The sequence below is a fragment of the Anoplolepis gracilipes genome, chromosome 9 (assembly GCF_047496725.1).
Source record: "Anoplolepis gracilipes chromosome 9, ASM4749672v1, whole genome shotgun sequence".
Lineage (NCBI taxonomy): Eukaryota > Metazoa > Arthropoda > Insecta > Hymenoptera > Formicidae > Anoplolepis > Anoplolepis gracilipes.
In genome coordinates, this window is record NC_132978.1 from 4,937,569 (window position 1) to 4,960,235 (window position 22,667).

A 22,667-nucleotide genomic window follows, 5' to 3' on the forward strand; every position below is an offset into this window, starting at 1 on the left:
TATATATTACGACGTAGTCCAATTGGAATAAGTTACCGAGATCATCGTGTAGAGTAGATTTAAACTAAGACCAAAAATTAATTAAATCTTCGAAAATTTTCGTCGAGTTTAAATCGGATATATAATCGTATAAGTATAAAGTAAGCAGAGTCGCAAGACGGTGATAAAGCGGAGCTGACATTATAAATATAAAAAAAAATGACTATATCCCATTGTTTATGGTTTCATGAAAAATAGAAGCTGATGAACTTTCAATGTTCGATTTTCGTGATGAACAGGCACATCGAATTACAAGCATAAGGAAAAACGAATGTTCGTTCATGGCGCGCAAGTTTGTCCGATATTGTGGTAGAGGGGCCAGCTAGTCTTCTATTGGCAGAGAGGCTCGCCTCTGACTCTGGTCGATGCTGCTAAAAGCCACGACGAAACCAGAACTACCAGTCGTTGGAGAGTAGACAAGTACAGTATCGACCATTCGTGCAACAAGCATAGTTTATTCTTGTGTCTGGATGAGGATACTTGCGTTTTGCGACCCGATAGAAAGTGTTTTCTGATACCAAAAGCAGAAAATCTAAAGTTGTAGAATCGACGAATCTACGAGAAGTCTCGAGAAGTATTACCTGAAACTTCTCCCTAATACCAGCTGGCCGAATATCTATATAACGATAGTACGTCATTCATAGAAGGAAGCCGAAGAAGGAGAGGAAATCGGAGCGTCAAGCACGGAGAGTGTCAGAGCGATCAGCTACAGTGATTTCGACTCAAAACCCAAAATCACAAAGGCTCCAAAATCGTGAAGCTATCAGTGAAATTGGAGCGAGGTGTCGCTGTTACTATGTAAATTACCAGCAGGTGTACTCGGCTGTGCGCGCGCACTGTCGTCAACGAACAACGAGATCAGCAGCAACAACAACATCATCATCGTCGATAACAGCAGCGGGAGGAACGGACGCGAGTAAGCGGGAAAAATTACGCGGAACGCCGCGGTCTAAGAACCTGGGCCTTTACCTGACCGATTCCAAGGAAGGTCGCAAACTGGCTCCAGAGGTGAGGATCAAGCAAATTGGAATGAGGGAGGACCTGCTATCTATAATACGGCACACGAGCAGCGACCACTTCTCGGAAGAGCTTTAGCCGAGAGCTTCATCAGGAGATAGAAGCAGAAACACCAGTCAAACTGGCGCTATAACTCGCGAATAGATATTCGCGCGATAGAGTAGAGGTGGCTCTTGCTCGTTGGCCTTTTGGAAAAACGGCTGGCCGTGTCGGGCTTCCTTTTGTTCCGAGGATCCTCGCGGTTATTCCCCTTAATCAACTATAATTGTCATCAAAAGAGAGAGGGAGGAGAACCGACATATCTGAACGACCGGTTGTCCTCCGTCATACGGGTTTCCCGGTTATGCCCTGGGTCGCCGCATGTTTTGATTTGCTGGCGGCTCCATTACTGGGTTATTGTCTCACGATCAGAAAACTAGCCTTGCAAGCCGGTATCCTGCAGGAGAGAAGAAGCGATCTTGTCGAGAAACAGACGTCTATCACGGGAACATCCTCGAACTCTGACGTCACCATGGTTCCTAATACAGAAGAGTGTCAAGGTAAATTTACACTTGATGTCAAAGGGTCATTGTGATCTACTTAGATAATTCGTATCTTATTTCTACATCGTCGTATGTTTTTTAAATACTTGTTTCTTATGCGGGAATAAGGCAGCTTATCTAAATATAAATGACAAAGTCAATAAAACTTTAAAAAATGTATGAGAAACACATACATAATAGAATATATACGTAATGGAATATATATTAGGCACACACATTACGTTTTCTGTTGTGTAAGAACATTTTGTTACATAATTTTCGAAAAAAAACGAGAGAAATAAAAAATTGTAACAGATCAAGGTCTTAATTACAACCGAAATATTATTACGTAACTCTTTTTAGATTCACGCTCTAAAGTCTCTAAAATTTTTATATTCGAGAAATTAAACTTTTCAAATAATGAATTGTTAATTGGGCAATAAATATAACTTAAATTGTCTTATATTATTATACTAAATAAAATTAAAAAAAATAAATATATAATATATTTAATAAAGAGACGTGTACATATTATATCGTCAATATTTTCTTCTTGGTCAAATTTTCATATCAACATACTTTTCAGTAAAATTTTTAAACGTATAGCTATAATTTTTTTTCATGCTATTAGCATAATTTTTTGTTGAATTATCCATTGCATTATATGCAATGTAATTAACACGATATTGTTTGAAGAGTTTTATCTAATCAAATAATATAGCACTTGTTAACGCTTTATCTATACATGTACTTATATTTATTTCTTGCTTATTAGATTACAATCAACATCAGCTGATGTTGAGGAGACAAAAGCAATTTGCAATTTATGCCTTTTTATTTTCTCGTTTTTAAGTGTCTTTATGTGTAAAAGATACATATGTAAATATATAAGATAAACAAATGCATGGATCGCATGTAGTGCACATAATAATATAGTCAAGAAGATCACTGGTGAATCTTTTATGTTACGTTAGAAGCCGGTTTTACAATGGAATTTGAAGGAAATAAAAAGTGAAAGGAAAATAATGACTTAAATATTGAGGTCGTCGTCTATAGTATCGCAATCAGCATCATTTTGCTTACATTGGTTTAACTATTTTTTTCTAATTAATAAAAGCAAATTCTACATGCTTAAAATGAAAGAGAAAGAAGATGATTTTACGTTGTATTACCATTGTTTCCAATGTTTTGAGAGAACGCGCTCTTGGGCAAGAATTATATAAATAAATATAAAAGTACAATCCGCGAAATTAAACTTTATTTTCTAATTTTATTTCTTATATGCAATGGGTTTGAAACAAATTATCAATGCGTGAAAAAATAAATAATATTCTATTTTACATATTTAGTTTAGATTTTTCTTGTACACGTTATGCAAACTCGAAAATGCCAGAGCAATTATTACCTCTCATCAATGTACGTTTCACTTTTATTACAACATCCGTACTTTTATTTGCCACACTATTCTCATATTACAAAGGATATTGTTTTACATAACATTAGACTCTTATAATGCTGATCCACATCTTGGAATATAATTCTATAAAAGTCAATGAAAACCAATACCCCTTAATCGAGAGAGAAAGAGAGAAAGAGAGAGAGAGAGAGAGAAAATGTAAAATTAAAATGTATTATTTATAAAAATTGATCATATACGAACGTATGCATTGCATCTATAATTTCTGTTTATGATACGTAAATGTCACGTCCTGTTCATAATATATAACATTTTTTATTAAAATATGCAACTTTTACAAATGCGCAGCAACATTTATTATTATTATTTATATATATATTAGTTAAAATAATTAACACATTGAATCAAGGGATAAAGGATGAAATGAAGGATTTTCTCCAAAAAGGGATCAATTATATAACTGCGAAAATAATAAACAAAGATTAATATAAATTCAAAATTTTTAATTAATTTTCTCAATTATATACTTCTGAAGCTTGCTATATTTTATCTATTTGATTGTGTAGGATTTTTCACATTACTTCTAAGTACCAAATAGAATAAAATGTAAGATCTCAATTTATTTATTTTTGTGGATTGGTTCCTTTCTGCAGAAAATCGTATATTTAAATGTGAGAATATACGTTTTGTTACAAAAATATTATATAACAACAGAATTTATTTAAAAAATCTTCAAATTATGTTAATTATAATTATACACAGATATATGTGTAACTTTATGCAATTATACACATTTTTATAAAATAAATAGAAGAATTCAATCTTCAAAATAAATATTAAATAATATATTTATATTTGCAATTACATACGTGCATGTATGTGTGTGTGTGTGTGTGTGTGTGTGTGTGTGTGTGTGTGTGTGTGTGTGTGTGTGTGTGTGTGTGTGTGTGTGTGTGTGTGTGTGTGTGTGTGTGTGTGTGTGTGTGTGTGTGTGTGTGTGTGTGTGTGTGTGTGTGTGTGTGTGTGTGTGTGTGTGTGTGTGTGTGTGTGTGTGTGTGTGTGTGTGTGTGTGTGAGAGAGAGAGAGAGAGAGAGAGAGAGAGAGAGAGAGAGAGAGAGAGAAAAGGAAAAAGAAGATATTTATTCATTTATACATTTCATTAAAAAATTCTTTTCTATCTGGAAACCAAACATTATAAAGTCGGTAAATATTATCTATCTGCGACGATAAATCCATACGTACCAAAACGTGTTTTCAATTTATCATTTCAGAATGGCATTGAGAAATCGATAACTTATCACTTTATCGTCTAAAGAACCAAACATATTCGTATCTTATCTCATAAGTAATTATGCAGAATATTTTAAAATTATTGTACCTATTTTGTAAATTTTTTTTATATTTTTTAATATAAAAAAGCTGTTAAAATAATCAGATAAAATAATGTTAGAAATTGTAATTTTTATAATTATTTAATAATTACTCTCTATTGAATCTTAAATTCACTCATAACATACTTATATTTACATAAACTGGACACTTCATTTAAATTCATTTCTATTAACATGATTTATTTCAAATTAGTTTCTTTAAATAAGATTTTTATTTACAAAGTTTTTACATTCTTTTATATTTTATATTTTATTTATATTTTCTATATTTATTATATATTTGATAAATTCTTAAAAATTTTTAATATTAAAAATTATATTATAAAAGACTTTCATATAAAGTTACAGCATAAAATTGACTACAAATTGTTTAAAACTTAATAATCTCAGTATAACAAATAATTAAATCAAATTCTTTATCTGTTAAATATTTGTCATTTTTGTCATTAAATATATTATATATGTATGTAACTGTACATAAAAAAATAATTACGTAGACTAATGAATGATGTCATATGTCTATCGCGCATAATGATTAAAAGCAACTTTGCATCTCAAATAATTTATTAGATAACATGTATTTCAAAAGAAATACTTATATCACTTTCATTTTGAATATTTAAAAAAGAAAGATAAAAGCTTGTTGTATCTATTTTGATGTATCTTTATCTCAACAGATAAAATTATCAATTTAAGTAGTTAAGTCTACGCTCATGTACAGATTAACATAGCAATGCTGTTTTAACATTCAAGATTAAACAATTTTTAATACTAATGAACCACGTGTATTCGTAAAATGTCAAGAAATTAAAAAAATTAAGTCTCCTATTTTCGTACAATTTTTGCACACTTTTGTCGTGTTTAAAATATGAATACTATTGGCTTTGTGCTTACGCATGAAAAAGTCCGAACACAACTGATTTGCAAGCGCATTCGTATTTCTAAATATAAAGTCTGTCCCCGGTGTGGGAATACGAATGGTGACACGAGGCATCATACATATTTCATTGCTCGCTCATTCGACGTCTCAGTATTGGTACGTGAGATTTACGTATCGAATGTAGAACGAGCCCAGAACAATCAAGTTTTGATTCTTTCGTCAGCTGTCATTTAACTCTGACGTTCTTGTCAGCTGTTCGACGATAATCGCATATAGCAACCTCGAATCTTTACACTTCCACAGAAATATGTGTGTGTTAGGTAAGATAATTTACACGCTGCTTTATAAATACGAAAAAAATAAATAAGGTAAATATTTATGTTATTCATTCGCGTACATTAGATAAAGCTACTATCAGATTGTTTAAAAATATAGCACGGAAGAAACATTATGAGATTTTAAGGTTGTATTCTAAATATGTAGAATTAATTCTTAAGATATCTATTTTTCTTTAAATGGCTCATATTTTAATTAATAAAATTACATTGCATATATATTTTCTATCTTTTCTTCTTTTCAATACACACAATAAATTCTTTCATAATCTGTTGACAGTAAGCGCTCGAGAATTTGAATTAAGTTTTTGTTATTCACTGGCTCTCTTTTTCTATTTAATCGATGTTATTTATTTATGTAGTAAAAAGATTGCAAATTTCCCTTGCAAATTCTTGTCTCGTAGAAGACATATTCTAAGAGGTTTTTGACTCATTGGCATAACTGTAGTTCTGTTTTTACAAACATATGTATTAGTCTTCAATAAGAAATTAACGACTGTGTTACAATGCAAAACTGTTTTTCTGCGCATAGAAAAATATGATGTTTCGTAACATACGTCATTAAATGTTTGTAACTTACTCGTAATTAGATGTTTTTGCAAGTGCGTGACGCAACGTAAAAATTGAACAAACAAAAAATTGAAGCCGGTGACGAACAATATTTTTTAATCATTTTATTTACTTCGGCCACTCTTGACGCACTTGCTTGTTATAAACAATTTACGTTTAATGTTATTTTGAAGAAGAGCGAACTACGTTTTTGCGGGTCCAAAGGTCTACACCACCGTCATGTTGTGTGAATTACATATACCTAATCATTCTCGTGTTACTTTGATTATATTTCTAGTCACAAAGTCAGACATATTGCCAAAATGTATTCACGGTATAGCAAGCTCATTCAACGAAATTCTGACTAATAACATTATATTTAGCTTTTGTTCTCTATTTTTTAAAAATTGTGACGACATTTCGAAGCGAATATATAAGATATGTTTCACTAGACACATATTATATCGTTATTTTCCGATATTCTTCATTTACTATACATAAAATTCAGTTAATCGAAAACGAAACATGATTTTAACATATTCTGCCAATTTATGTAATGTTACAGAAGTTCTAATAATATTTTTAAAACAAATATTAGTCGTACATTTTAGTACACTTTTAATAAATTATTTTTTAAAATTGTAATATTAATCTAGCTAAGCACGAAATAATTTTCGGCCGCTAATATGCTAAATTCAGTGCCTGCACACAAGTTGCTTAATCAATAAATATATAACTTTTTCGTTTGTCTATTTTGTACTTAGACCCCGGCAAGGATAAGGTCGCAGCAAGAATGCCGGCAGTAGCGAAGTCATCGCGCAAATTTGTGGGGGTTGTTATAGCCATTTGCGGTTTACCGGCTCGTGGGAAAAGCCAAATCGGCCAGAGTCTTGCTCGCAGACTTAATTGGAATGGCGTAACCACAAAAGGTAAATGCATATTTAATGATACAATATCTTTAAATAATTACTACCTTGTCACACACACATCTGTTACATGACTCTACCAAGATTTATTGCAACCATTTATGTTAAGTTTGATATTTATTCTTAATTAACATACGTGTCAGGAAAACGGAATTTCATGAATTATAATGTGTTATAAATCTTGTTTCAGTGTTTCGCGTGAGCGATTATCGAAGAAAACGATTCGAACCTCATATATCACATGAACTCCTCCGATCAGATAATGCGGCAAACAATACTTTAATGGCTCTTGCACGAAGAGATGCCATGCTGGATTGCGCGGCATGGCTCGCATCCGGAAATACTGTAGCGGTAAGTATTCATGGAACATGAGTTTATGACAATTTTCTTCACGTTCATAGAGAGACCGCAACGTTATTCTCGTTGAATAACGTTGTCTTTCCATTAAGATTTCGACTTACCTGACTCTACCTGTCAACAGCATCATAAAAAATTGCGTGATGATTCATCGCGGGAAACCAGAGTCATTTCAGAAGCTAGTTATTATCTAAATTTTTTCTTTTAAGCTTCTGGACGCTATGCTGATCACGCGAGCTCAGCGTACGGAGGTCCACGATTATTTCTCCGGTCAGCTTGGTTATCGCGTTTTATTCATCGAATGCGTCTGCGACGATCCGCAAGTCTTGGAGCATAATCAACAAGAGATCGTGAAACATAGCGCCGACTATGCAGGCGTGGATGCTGCTCTAGCTGAGGAAGATCTGCGCTCGAAGATAGCTTTTTACGCCCGATCGTATGAGCCGATGGACGAAAGAATCTATTCCAGGATTAGAATCGATACAGCTACCATGGATATGGAGACTTGCAAGGTGTCCGGTCACATTGAAACCAGTGTGCTTGGATATCTCGGAGACATCAGCCTCAAACCTCACACTCTTTATTTCTCGAGGGTAAGAGTAACATTATTTTGCATTAACGACGCAAATAAATTGTATTAAAAAAGATATGATATCTCTTTGAGAATTATTCTTTTGCCGAAATTCAGATACCTACTGCTTATTCATGTACAGTTTTGTTTTACACATTTTTTAATTCATACTTTTATATTGTGTTAAATGCAGCACGGTGAAAGCGAGTACAATGTGCTCGGCAAAGTCGGCGGTGACGCGGTATTAAGTCCCAGAGGTGAACGTTACGCTCAAGCCTTGTCAACCAAGTTTAATGCCATGCGTATTCCTGATCTTCGAGTTCTCACCAGTCGCCTTCGTCGAACAATCGCGACGGCGCGTAGCATTGAAGCCCCTCAGGAACACGTAGCGGCTTTGAACGAATTACATGCGGGAGTGTGCGAGGGTCTCTCCTACGAGGAAATGCAGGAACATTATCCTCAGGTAATTATACATTCATCGCAATTATACAATAAATTCGATATAATAATCGCTCGAGGCAAAATATTGATCGCCAGTTAAAAAACATTTATGTGTTTAAAGTCATTGATTAAAGCGTCGTTTGAAAAACGATATCAATTCTTATCAGATAGCCAGAGATATCGAATGATAATACGACGTGACAAAACCTTATATTTCTCACGTCCACGTACTTTTATAATAGGAATTTGCCTGGCGTGATCAAGACAAGCTGCGTTATCGTTATCCGTGGGGCGAGAGTTACATCGACGCGATGCAACGTGTCGAGCCGGTGATGGCCGAGCTGCAACGCTCCAATAACGTTCTCGTGGTGTCGCATCAAGCGGTGCTACGCTGCATCATCGGATTCTTCCTCGATAAGAAACCCGAAGAGCTGCCCTACATGGAAGTACCGCTGCACACGATAATTCGCATCGCCAGCCAGGGCTACAATTACAAGCTCGAGTTCTTCAAGCTGCCGATCGAGTGCGTCAACACGACTCGTGTTAAGCCCCAAAACTGCAACGGCGATCGTACAGCTGCCGATGCGCTGATTACGGTTCCCGATCATTTCGATATACCGGATCCTTGGAGAAATCCCGGCAACGGGCCTACTCTTGTGCAACAGCATTAAACAAGAAAAAAAAAGTCAACCGCCCATTTAAAAAGGCATAAATCGAATTTTGATGAAGAACTTTTAATATGAAATAATGATATCAATATAGCTTTGAATAAAAATATGATATCAAAATATTTCACGATCAATGCATGGAAAAAAAATATCAAATATAATATTGCTCGTCAATTGAGCTTAATAAAAGATTAATGAGATATTGAAAGATCGATTTACGCCACGTTTTAAACAAATAACGTATACAATAATTCATTGTAATACACTGGCGACGCTATCAAAATTACTTATCTGATTGTTTGTAGTTCTGAGTTATGAATATTTATGAATATTATTATGAAAAAAAATCAGATCACTATCTTTACTATTTTTTTATTTTAATAGTGGCAATTAAAAGGAGCCAATTTTGTTTTTTCTTACACGCGCGGTAGCTGACAGAAGCATGAAGCGACGATTTAATCTCGATTGTAATTAATATGTGGATGGTAGAAATTGTTCCTCTGATTTCGAGAGTTTTTTTTACATATTGAAGAAATGTACAGATTTTCAAATATGGATATTTTTGACACTGATCGTCGACGAAGTTTTGCGAATGTTTCGGATCGACTTCGACGATAGGTCTACGATATGATACCGATATTCTACGCCTTTTTAATAGGCAACAATTGGAAAGCCCATGGCTCGGAGCCCTCTACGTATCGCGAAACATGTTAGTTTTGTCAGCAATTTACAGGATTGCTCGATTATAGTATGCGGTGATTCATACATTACCTGCTAAATATACGTACAGATTTGTATATAGAATGGATGAGGAAAAATGGATGTCGAAAACCGTTTGTGATAATAATAGCGCATAGGAAAATACAGACAAAGTCGCTACGCAAATATTAATCATTTTTTTCGTACTTTTCAGCATTTTCTCAAGTTTTTTCTTAAAATATCTTGCAAAACTTTTATTCCTTGCTGCGATCACTTTTTATCAAATGTATGATCTCTTTTGCCATGTTTTATTGTTCAAGTGTCATCGAAGTTACAATTGTCTTGACGAAAAAAATGAAAAATGACGGAAATGTTTAAGTATGTACAAGTTATCTTATGTAACTCTTAATTTTAAAACATAATGCATACATTAATTATCCGGCCTTAACAATGATCAGAATCGGCAGAAAAAAATTTTTCTGAATACTTTAAAATCTTATATTTTTATAAAGGTATATATTAGACGTATAATTATAACTATTTCCTTTATAGCGATTAATTGATTTTATATTTTAAACAGCAATGCAATATCTCGTATAATTTTTCGTAATCTATAATTATATTAATTATATTAATGATATTATTTTGAATAAGTAAGTTAAAAAAAGTTTTTTGCAACGAAATGGATGATTGAGAAAGAATGTTATTAATACATAACTGAAATAGCTTATCATAGATAACAGTTTTACTGACTTAGTTTATTAATGGCTAAAATTTAATAAAAAAAAGGACTTATTATCTCGCTAAACTTTTTATAAAATAAGTATTGGTTATTACAGTTATCGCATGAAATGATTTAAATGTATAAGAAGTGATAAACATTGATAATTTTATCTTTACTGACAATGAGTTTTATATAAAGGAATTTTATATAAAGGAATTTTCTCAGTCGTACATATTTGTGAATTAGGCTTGTTTAATTCAGTATATTCGTCTTATAAACTTGTTAGAACGTATTTTTAGCATAGACGCAATATAGTATACAGAAAAATGAATATATTTAACAATATATGCATTTTGGTATAAGCAAATCAACCATAGTTGTGTTAAAATTGATAAAGTAGAATTTAAAGATTATGTAGAGCATTTTGTGTGTATTGTGTGCATTAATTTGTTATGATTTCCAATATTGTTCTGGATAAAAACAAGCAAGATTTTTTGTGGAATATCGTAGATAAGTTAATCCTTATAAACTATTGTTTCGTCAATATTTTAATGTGTTTTACTCTTTGCTATAGGATAGTTACGCATAAACGTGCATAATATTTGATTAGACGTGAACGCGAGATACTCCAAGATTCAATGCTGATCCTAAGTTGTGAAATCTAAAACAGAGTGATTCGCGCTTCCGAGAATTAGTTCGATAATTTTTACTCGTGCTTTAGGGAAATTGCCATTTATATGAGCTATGTATGTCTTCTTTTCGAATAAAAAGTCGATCTAATCGATTTGCCGATGTTTCGACTGCTGAACATTTTGTGACTCTATATTCGAAAGTGACGAAAGAGAAATTATAATTTGTAATATGTACACACATTTTACTGTTAAGATATATTATTCATAGTTTGGAAGTTTTAGATTTTTTATTTGTACACTCTGTGAATAAATCTTTTTTTTTTTACAAAACAGTCTTGTTCTTCTTATTATTTCTTGTTTCCATACATTTGCCAAACAAAAATGTTAGAAAAGTAAGTATATGCAACTATATCGCTAATTTTCGTAGTTTGTTGTCTGTTATAACATATTCTAAATCTCTGCTATATAAACGTATTTTTTCTGAATTTTAAATCTCGTATGTATTTTTTTTACATTTTAAATCTCTTTATTGCATATTCTATTAATTATAAAATCATTTTCTCTCATGTTTTCTAGATCTTATTCTTTATGCTGATATATTGTGTTGATTATGGTGGTGATAGGTATATGTGTGCGTATGGCGCACATATATTCTCCGTCCACATTTAATTTATTTGTTCTCTTCATAGTTGACTTACTCATTAATTAGGTATTTTTAAATAGATGAAATAATGTATATCTCTTATTTTTTGATATAAATATATTTTAGGTATTTTATCACTTTTTTAATTTATTGGTTCGTGGATTCAAATTCTAATAGCGTTATAATTTGTTTGATATATGATTTTATATAAATACATTTAAAAGAATTAAATATATCTCTTGGGATCTTATAATATACAGGACATTGGAATTTTCACCTTGATTTATGTCTATTATACGGAAAAACAGGTTCAATTAAAATTACGTAGTTTTAAAATGAATAACACGACATTTTTTAGTCAGTAACATTTCAAAGATTTAAAGCTGATTTTCAGTTTTTTAAATGAAAATATGTTTTTCATAGCACTTTTTTATAGCATTGTAATAAATATATATATATATATATATATATATATATATATATATATATACATATATATATCTTTCTGATTGAAATCATGGATTATTTAATAAACATTAAATATTAATTTTTGAAGAAGAATGTAATAAATTAGCTCCTAATTGTTTATTTTTCACAACTTGTCTCAACTTAGTCGTTATTATTACATTAAATATATAAATAAAGCTAATATTAGTAAGAAAGTAATAATTTCTTTTTTTTTCTTGTCATTTTACTCTTTTTGCAAACAACCATTAGAATCTGATCATAACAATCTGTGCTGATCATATTTAAAAAATATATATACTACAATTCCAATATAAAAAGAAACCCATTTAAATATTTCCAAAAATATTTAAAAATTAGTCGTCTTCAAATCTTCAAAATGCTTTCATTTAAAAAGATTTCGTTTCATCCATTTTATATCCCTCTTAAAATCGTGCAACTTATTTTTCAGTTTATTCTAATTTTCTCTATAATAAATAATCATATTTTGATATATAAATCAAGTTGATAATTTTAAATGTCCCATTCTGTGAAACAAAGTATCCCAAAACTACCGGATGTCAAGTCAATTTAGATTTTTTTTCAAACGATTTTTCGTCATAAAATATTAAAAATTTCTGAATTATAAGCGCTTAAAAAAAAGAAAGACTTTCCTCAAATTAGACATTGTAAAGTTAAAAGAAATTAATAAAACTGTATACATTCTTCAGTTAATATCAAACAAAGTTAGTTTTAATAGAATTTTAATTAAAAACTTAATTACAAAGATATATGCATGATGGTAAAAACTAGGAAAAAATTGCACAAAATAGTGATCTCGATATTTTTGAAGAAAAATCGTCTCCAAATTGTTCAGAAAATCTGTTATTAAAAGAATATCCGATGGTTTCAGGAGACCCTATATACGATATAAATATATGTATATATGATATGTAAAATATACGATATGTAAAATAAATAAAACTTTGCAAAATAATTATCCAAGCTGTGACTAGTTTTCTGTATGACTAGAAAAGTTTTCATAAATACTGTAAAAGCTAAGATTAGTAAAAAGCGCTGACTTAAAGTTTCTATATCTAATTTCTATCTCTAAATTTGTATATTAAAATAATCCGGTAATGACATCTTTAAGGAGCTTTTTAAAAGACATTTGTGCTTATCTGTCATAGATTTCATTACACATGAAAAAAGATATCAACAGAGTAAAGATATTCTTACGAACATGTGTACGAACATATGATATTTTCTGCAGAATATAATTTAGAGATTTTCTGTTTTCGATTAATCTCTACTCAAGAGATACGCAACTACTACATATCCGAATTCATTAATTTAGCTGTATAATCTCTTTGTTTAGCGGCTAAATGCAAATCCAGACTTCTCAACATTCTCGCTCGAGTTTCCGCGTTCGACTCCCGTTTTCGCAAATCACTCGCCACAATTCTATCTCTCGAATACGATTCGTTTTGTTGGAACGTCAAATCATCGGATTTAGCCGTATTTAATGAGGGAGATCTGTTTCGCGATTCTCGCACAATGGTTTTCATAAATTCAAGAGCCATTCTTCGACAAGTATCGAAACCTAATAATTGTATTCTCTTACTATGTATCGCATCCGCACGAGGATCCCTCCAATGTGTTCCCCCGTCTATTATTTTATCAATCGAGCTGGGCGTTCCCGGTAGATCTTGAAATACTTTTGCAAAAATTTCCTTCATTAAATCTTCCTCATTCCCTGATATATCTGTAAAATAATGGGAACGATGTAAAGATAATATTCCACAGTCGAGGCTAATTCGACAATCGCCAATTAATCTATCTTTACAAACAGAAAATAAAACATTATTAATCAAAGGATGTATAAAATATTTTTTTACATTATTTAAATATATGTATCGTGAATTGTATTTCCAAAAAAGTTAATTGTTTTTTAAATTAATAAATGCTGTTTATAAAAAAATTATTATTCTTGAAATATCATTTTAGATTAATATGCAAAAAAAAATAAGCATTTCCTTGGACGATAAAGTGACTTATTCTGCTCCACATAGCACACGAACGGCACGGTATTGGCATCGTATTGCATTGAGAATCACGCATGACAAAATTGCCAAGATACATTGCAAGGATCAGTTTCCGCCGAATCGCATGTGAATTTGACGTTGCTTTATATGATTCTTATTATGCGAAATTTGATTTTGCACAGAATCTTTCAAAATATTTGTGACAATTGATATAAGCCTTGTAATTCTTTAATTCTTTATCTTATTTTAATAGGAACAAAATAATGTAGAAATAAATGAAAATTCTCGCCTCTTTTTTTGTAAAAATATCATTTTATACGATAATTAATTATTTAGATAAATCATTCTCACATGGCACTGAATAGTTCAGCGCAACATGTTGGCTAAAAGAAGCGGCAAACTTTGTTCAAAACTTTACAGAAAAGTTAGTAATTGTAACTTTTTTTTCTAGAACATTGCGGAAATTTTTGCTAGTGATATCAAATGTATATAACTTACGTAATGTGTAAAAAAAAGTATCAGAAAAGTTTTGCATTACCCAGATCACTATCAGCATTATCGATTTCTGCAATGTATGTGCCTTCATTGATCTTTCGTTGTAATTCTAGGACTCGGGCTAAAGCCAATTGAAGATACTCCTTTGTATTTGGATCCTAAAAGATGAGATATGTACTTGAATACTATTGTACGGAGCAAGACTAATTTGATCAATAATAGCGATGTTAAGCAAGATTTTTTGCGATGCAAACTGTTTCACTTTTAAAATGTTAAATAATATAAGCTTAACTTATTATCGATAATTATTTATTAAATATGTTTCTTTATTTCAATACTTTTAATAATTATCACAAAAATTATAACAAATATATTTATAATAAAATATGACAATAAATTATATAATAATAACTTAATAATTTATAAAATAAAAAAGATAAATTCTCTCCATTTTCAATAAAAGTTTTTAACAAAATTATTTAAAGTACAAAAAAATTTTTCTTGATTTTTACATTTCATGTAAAAATCTAAAAGATAGTGTGCGCGTTTGTGTTTGTTGACTCGGCCTTTGTTACAATCGAATCATTTTGTGGCTAAAACTTGCTACAACAGTCTGTTTGACAAAAAATGAACTATCTAGTGCAATTGCATTGTAACTTTATATATATATATATATATGTTTAAAATTATGTAAAATATTTTTTAAATTTCTGCAAGCTTTACCTTTTAATTAATTAAATCTAAAATGATAAACTTTTTATTATATAAGTTTGACAAAAATTTCATAAAGTTTCAAATCTATAGAATGTGTGATATATATACGGAATAAAGAAATTGATATAAAAAAGATTGATAAAAAAAATTTTTTTACCACGTTAACCGCAAAAATCTGATTCGAGAGACAAGGCTTGGGTTGTATATTTGCCTCTAGTAAATTGTTTTCTGAATTGTCTTCGCATTTGCACAAGAACTTGAAATTAAATACCATTTTTACTTTATAATATTATGATCGAGCAACTTTCAGTTAAATGCAATATTATACTGCTTTTTAAGTAGAATCAATTGTAATAATTACGGACAAAGAATAATTATAAGCATTGTTAAACTTTATCTAACATTCTGATAAATGCTAACAGATAACAACTTTGTCAGTTCTTGTCACAACTTTTACTGTTAACTTTTATTATAAGTTGTAATTTGTGTTTGCTATTACGCTTTATTGGCAATTAGTTTACATGAATTATTTTACATAAATGTGTAATATTTTTAATGAAATAATGATTAAGTTTAACTTACCGTATATTGTGTAATTCCTTTTGTTTTTTTAACGTCACTCTCAACGTCTTCTAGACAAGGTGCCTATACACGTTCAATAACGTATATTAAAAATTTTTATTACCTTATTAAATATATTGAATAATATAATTTTCTACTTCTCTCTCCTTTTCTCTCTGTTTTACAATATTAAAAAATATATATACATTCTACACAAAATAATATATTCTATTTTAAATAGAAATAATATACATCTATTATACATCCACTACTATAATAAACTATAATAAAAAATAATTTTTATATTATTTAACCACTATCTCTGTATTTATAACCGTTATTATTATAAATCTCTTACCGATGAACATCTCTTCATTACGACTTGATTTAATACTTGTCCACCTATAATCGAGCAAATGAAAAAATTTTTATATTTAATAAAAATTGCATTCCTGAATAATCGCAATGAATAAATGTTTGCTAATAAAGTTGCAAAAATAGCATTATTTTAATAAAATCTGTTTTGATCTCTCTAATAAAAAGAAAAAAATCGCACTGTTTATGTTTCTCAAGATTATGCATAATATTATCAATACTCTCGGCTGTCTCTAATAGTAACGTATAATAACAGGAAATAATGTTATATTATATGTGGATAATTATAAATTATAAATCACTATTTGAGATAATAGCTATTATACGTTTCCGTATAATATTTGTTCTATTTAAATTTAAAAAATATCTTTTAATGTACTGAAACTCAATTAAGTTAATTGACTCTATTTTCAACTTCGATATTTATGTCAAATATTTCTATGAATTAAAACATTTTATATGTTTCAAAATATTCTTTCAAAATATCTGTAGTTTTCTTCTACAAAGAGAAGAGAAAAAGTACACAAGTTAATTTATTTTTTTTGTAATTTTATGTAATAATATACCGTTAAGGACTATAAATAAATAATATCGTAATTCCTACGACAAAATTGACGGGAACTGTGAACAGATAGGTTCAACGAAATACGAGCTATAAAGTTGGTATTTGTGAGGATGGTCGTCTTGTAACGTCGTCATCTAAAAGTAATGATATCGTACTTGCACACCTTTGCAGAAACGTGTGTTTGTGAAGTTTGTCCCTTAACTTCGGATCGGTTGTCTGTTGTACCACGCTTCGTTATCGGACGCTACCGGAGTGTCTCGAGGGAGATATTCTCTCGCTCGTGCAGGCGCACTAATGATTCCTTTGTCGCGCGCAAAGTTTCTTCCGTAAATACTTTCTCGTGATAAAAAAAAATACCCACTTCTCTTATTTATTTTATTTCTTACGAATAAACTACTTTTTTTTTACGCTCTCTCTGTACGTTGCACGACGCGCGAAGAACTGTCAATGAAAACGACCGTTGACCAACGTCGATGGTATGTGCCAACCCCCTCACTTTCACAACCGTCGTCATAAAAAGGAGAGAGAGGAGGGGGGAGGCATACGCGAGGGAGTTCGTCCATTTCTAACCATCGGTACCCTTCTATCCGCTGTTCAACCGTCGTGCAAGGGTCCGAGAGAACCGACAGATGCGAGCCCCCCTGCACGTGCCCTGTTGAAAAGAATGGACGAGTGGCACGTGCGAGGGAAGAGTTTCACATCGATTATTTTTATTCGACTTGGAAAATGACGGACGTTCAACGATTGATGTTTTACGTACATGTACGTTCTAACAATAAAATTTTTATTTGCATAAAATAAGGAGACAACATTGTTTATATGTATACAATGAATTATTATATATACAGCGAATTATCTTTATTACTAAAGTTCAGCCACATAAAGCACATGTGGAAAATGTACAAAATACCTTAAAATTAGGCTTTCTTATGGAATGTACAACACATAAGCGACGTACGTACACAGGATGTCCCGAAACCATCAGTTTTTTAAATAATCTCGAATCGATATTTTACTTAAATAAAAAAAATATAATTTACTCCAAAGTTTTAAGACATCCCGTATATAATGATATAGAATATATAGTATCTAGTGCACAAACATTGATGAGATTTTTTTTTGTTATTTGGATCACTTGTAAAATATTTAGATTACTAGTAAAATAGGTGCTAATGTATTAGTGAATGGGGCGCACACATCATATATCCAATTTAGATATAAATAATCCTATGAGGAATTCGATAGATGGAATTGTAATAGCTAATAGATCAATTATAGCAGCAAATTGGATGAATATTTCATATAATCACATATAATTTCATCAATACTTTATACTACAAATTTCCGGGCGATGGAGAATTCATTTTATTTAATGAGCATAGTTAAAAAGATTAATGTAATTCAACATATATTTATATATAAATATATAATAGAATAATATTAAAACTATTTACAGTTAATTAAGGTAGATTTGGAAATCGAATCTTGTTTTACATTTACTTCATATTTTTATGCTTTTTCATTCTTACGATATTCTTCTAGAGAATAATTTAATTTGATTCCGTGAGAGTCAACCATCTTAATTGTAAAAAGAATAACAAAGATAATAGAAATTGTACCTCGTTGAACTTTTTACTGTTTTCCTAATGACTAATCACTTATTTAGCTCATTAAAATAAACAAAGTCAATTTTCGTTGTGTTTGAGTTTAATAAATATAGAAAAAAATTAATTATCTTTATTTCTTTTAAGTACAAGAAATGTATGAAAAGATAACTGCTAATTAATAACGACTAAATTGAGCAGAAAATAGACCCTGCACACGCATTTTAAAAGTACTTTTCTTTACATATTTTATATTTTAATATAGAAAATGTAGAAAAAATAAATTCTTTTATATATTATTTATTTTCGCATTTTATTAAAAAATTATTCAAAAGGAAAATTTTTTAAAAAAAGCAAATTTTTCTTTATTTAAATCAGATAAATAATAATATTTATTTTACACAAACCGAAAATGGGAATATAAATGAGTTTTACAGTGTAAATCATTATTTTTCAACTATTTAGTACATCACCAATTCTAAAAGAAAAAATTTTATGACTACCTTCATAGTTTACGCTAAAATCTGCTTTGAAAAGAGTCTTTCTATAGAAAAGAGGATTGCAATCTGAATTCGCAAATACATCATACGTAAAAATTTCTGAAATACGTAAATCTGAAACGTTATCTGAAAAGGTACAAAACATATAAAAGGAAAAACTGTATACACGCGTGCAATTCCAAATTGATCTCTTTTCTTTTAATGAAAAAATTACAAGTGGCAGACCATGATTTTTGAAACTATTTTGTCGAAATATTAATTACTTGAATAGAGTCTTCTATCATAGTATCTTTTTTTTATCATACAAAGCCTGTAGCATAATAGGCAACCTTTTTGAGGAAGCTTATTTTAGTCCATTATTACCAGAGTAACTGTGACTGCACTCATATTGTAATTTGCATCGGCGTGTTCCGTTAAAATACAAGTAGATTACTTACGAAAGTAATTTTCGATCGTTAAGGATAGGTCTACTCGTTTCTATGCTGCCCATTTCGAATACCGCAGTCGAGTTAAATTCTTGCGTACGCCTTCGGAAGGTGGAACCGAAACTGTTCTCATAAAACGTGCCTCGCATATCACCACGACTTCTTTGGGAAAAGCCACCATTGCTGCGAATTCTATTCCTTTCTATTCGATTTCCGCAGCAGATGGTGGAACCACTCGGTAGACAGAAGCACAGATATTTATTGAATCTACATCAAACATACAGAAAACAGCAAGGATGTTAAGCACATTGTTTCTAAAGAACTAAACTGACAATGAGTTGAATGATTTCTAGATTTTCTCGATAAATCTATTTGTCAAATATAATAAATTTACGATCTCATTCAGATAATATTATCAAATTAAGGCAATAAAAAAAATTTGGTAATATTTTTATGCAGTAAAATATAAGATATTTTACAAATAAAACTTAGCCATATTCGGTTATAATTTTGATGAGTTTTTCTAGTTTGATGATCACGAAATAACACACGAGAATTATACGCACGCTTACCTTTGACGAAACGTGCGGCTAATTAAGTATAAGGCTATGGGATTAACGCAGCTGTTGCTGAAACTGAGGCAGAAACCGATTATCCTAAAGGTGTGCCAGAAATCATCATAGTCATCTCGTGACGTAGGGGAGAAGTGAAACCACAGCATAAACACGTGATACGGTAGAAAACAAATCACGAAAACGATTATGAAACACATCACCATTCTGCCCACCTGTCATTGCAGCAAAAAGAAAAATAAGACCATCAATATAACAACGTTTCAACAAGAAACGGAATTTTAAATATTGTTTAATCGTGCCAAGCATGCTCTTAACGCTTTCATGTGTGTTGTAAGAAATTATATTTTCATGTACCCTCCTGCGCGCCCTTATCTGTTCAAAGCGATGATCGGGGAGTTCACCTGGCATATTTCTGGTGGACAATGCTAGATGCCGTGCCATGCCCAGATAGAAACCGGCTATCACGCATAACGGTATTGCGTAATACGCCAAAAATTTGAACATTACCATGCCTTTTTCGTAGATTTCACCTGTGTAATACAAATAACACGTAACGTGATGCCTACTCTCATTGCGTTATATCTTATCTTATGTTCTTGCGATATATATATTTGTGTATGTCTTTTCGCGTATCTAGTATTAACAATAATTTGATATAAATGAAAGCTCCGAAAATAACTATTGTTTAATGCGAAAATGATTAAAAAACACATAAATTGTTGGCTATTAATTTGTCATTAATAAATCATATAGGGAAAAGTTTTACAACAATATTTAAAATATCGGGGATAATCTTGTCCGGTGAATAAAATAACAATCATATAATCAAAACATGTTTATCTATAATTACAATAGCGACATTTGTGATTGCTTTCAGGATGAGCGTATGTCTTACCAAACTCCTCGGGAAAAGGGGTGCAGACTAAAATGCTGTGGTTTCCTTGTAACGCTATAACCGGAACGTGGGAGAAGAGCGCAGCGGGCATAGCTAAGACAATCGCTAAGACCCAGATAAGGGATGCCGTTAAAATGGTTAGTGGTTTTGCGCTTAAACCTGCTACGTGGCGACGGATAGGATTCACGATGGCGCAATATCTGCGGAGAGAGAATCATGAGAAGATGCAAGTTTACATTACATATAAACGGTACAAACTTACTTATTTCCGGAATAAATTACTCCAGACACAAATTGATTAACTTTTGCATATACATTATATGTTGGATCGCGTTGTGCATATTTAATTTTATGTTTTATGAGTTTGAAATTAAACTAAAATTATAAAATTGAGAACAAATATCGCGAGAATGTAATTGAAATTATTTCGATGAAGCATATTGTAACTTTATCAAAAATTATTGATCAATTTTATATATATCAACCAGATGATTGCTACAGCTTCTATTGTTACGCTTCTGTCCACCCATTAATATTATGAGTATACATGATACGCGTTAATTAGTTTCAAGAGCTATTTTATGTTCAAATATATTATACTAAAATTTCATTTAGTCACCCGATTAAATGAGTTAAATCAAGTTGGATATTCGTAGTGCCATCAACTATATCTAACTTCGTGATTTAACCTGTGCAGCGCAATAGGATGTTTACCTTTCGCCTGACAAAGCCGCTAGAGTAAATACTGACACACCGATTGAAATATCTTTAGCACATTCTGATACTTTGCAGATAGTTAAACCCCATGGCCACGATTCGATCGTATAAAGAATAGATGTAAAAGGTACGCAAGTCACAATCACCTGTAACAAAGAATTGTCGTGGTTGGTTTAGATTTAGCAGCTAAATCTAAATAGTATCAGAAAAGATATATCGTTGCTTATCTCGACATAAGAGAAGAAGGAAAATCATAAAAATATAATCGAGAAATATAGTATAAATTTTTCTTTGTATCTTAATTTTTGTCCAATCAGTGTTTTCGTGTAATTAAACATTATTTTTAGATTATAAATTTTGATACACAGAGTAAAACATTCTGATATATTTTCTTTCCGTGATTGTAGAGTACACAAATATACATATATGTATATTTTTACAGTAATTTATTCCTATGAAAAGAAACATTTTGACACGCTGCTCTCTTACTCATACATCTTTTTGAAGGGGAAGTTATTTGTATTATTCTTGTCTTTATTGTGATAAAGAATTATTATTAGCTTCAAAAGATTTATTGGCCTCGGTAGAAAGAGTATCGATAAGCAAAGAAACTGTAGCGAGATGCTCACCAACAGATCGCCCACCGCTAAAGATAGTACGTAAGTATTTGGTACATTTCTCATATTGGCATGGCATGCTAGGATAAGAACCAAACTACCATTTCCCGCTACGCCTACAACCAGAATTAACAAAAACACTGCGGGTACGATGTAAGTCTCGGGTCGTTGATCATATGGTACGTAATCATATTCCTTTGCTTCGGAGCTTATGCTTATATTGAGAACGTCGTTTGCTATCACCATTATCTGTAAGAGGAAGTATTTTTGTCACCGATGTTAATTTACCAATATATATGGTGGAATGTTCAATATGGAAAAAAAT

General features: G+C 31.1%; 3 protein-coding genes across 16 annotated transcripts in view; 1 reads left to right on the plus strand and 2 right to left on the minus strand.

The window, feature by feature from the left end:
* Positions 1–48: 48 nt before the first annotated feature.
* LOC140669249 (6-phosphofructo-2-kinase/fructose-2,6-bisphosphatase) lies at positions 49–11,319 on the plus strand. 2 transcript variants are annotated; one of them, XM_072898904.1, is made up of 6 exons: positions 49–1,595; positions 6,914–7,078; positions 7,266–7,426; positions 7,642–8,025; positions 8,197–8,466; positions 8,687–11,319. In XM_072898904.1, exons 1-6 carry the CDS (start codon positions 1,400–1,402, stop codon positions 9,113–9,115), a joined length of 1,605 nt encoding a protein of 534 aa, XP_072755005.1. In that variant the 5' UTR covers positions 49–1,399; the 3' UTR covers positions 9,116–11,319. The 2 variants fall into 2 exon arrangements, with proteins under 2 accessions (XP_072755005.1, XP_072755006.1); XM_072898905.1 differs by lacking the exon at positions 49–1,595 and adding an exon at positions 5,395–5,585.
* A 1,072-nt stretch (positions 11,320–12,391) lies between these two features.
* LOC140669714 (uncharacterized) lies at positions 12,392–17,476 on the minus strand. Of its 2 annotated transcripts, none has more exons than XM_072899769.1 (5): positions 17,173–17,476; positions 16,428–16,471; positions 16,091–16,153; positions 14,838–14,952; positions 12,392–14,019 (listed from the first exon to the last, which is right to left on the minus strand). In XM_072899769.1, the coding sequence occupies exons 2-5, from the start codon at positions 16,443–16,445 to the stop codon at positions 13,586–13,588; spliced, it is 630 nt and encodes a 209-aa protein (XP_072755870.1). In that variant the 5' UTR covers positions 16,446–16,471; positions 17,173–17,476; the 3' UTR covers positions 12,392–13,585. The 2 variants fall into 2 exon arrangements, with proteins under 2 accessions (XP_072755870.1, XP_072755871.1); XM_072899770.1 differs by having other exon boundaries at positions 17,165–17,476.
* Positions 17,477–19,071: 1,595 nt separating this feature from the next.
* The window catches only part of LOC140669712 (neuropeptide CCHamide-2 receptor-like), a 226,019-nt gene continuing 222,423 nt past the window's right edge, over positions 19,072–22,667 (minus strand). For 7 of the 12 annotated variants that reach the window (XM_072899759.1, XM_072899757.1, XM_072899758.1 and 4 more), the window contains 6 exons: positions 22,355–22,591; positions 21,723–21,871; positions 21,009–21,208; positions 20,468–20,643; positions 20,111–20,325; positions 19,073–19,805 (listed from right to left, as the gene is read on the minus strand). In XM_072899759.1, the coding sequence (XP_072755860.1) occupies positions 19,547–19,805; positions 20,111–20,325; positions 20,468–20,643; positions 21,009–21,208; positions 21,723–21,871; positions 22,355–22,588 (1,233 nt within the window). In that variant the 5' untranslated portion in view covers positions 22,589–22,591 and the 3' untranslated portion in view covers positions 19,073–19,546. Of the gene's footprint in view, positions 19,806–20,110; positions 20,326–20,467; positions 20,644–21,008; positions 21,209–21,722; positions 21,872–22,354; positions 22,592–22,667 lie in introns of all 12 variants that reach the window. The other 5 variants (XM_072899767.1, XM_072899765.1, XM_072899764.1 and 2 more) reach the window with 1 other exon arrangement.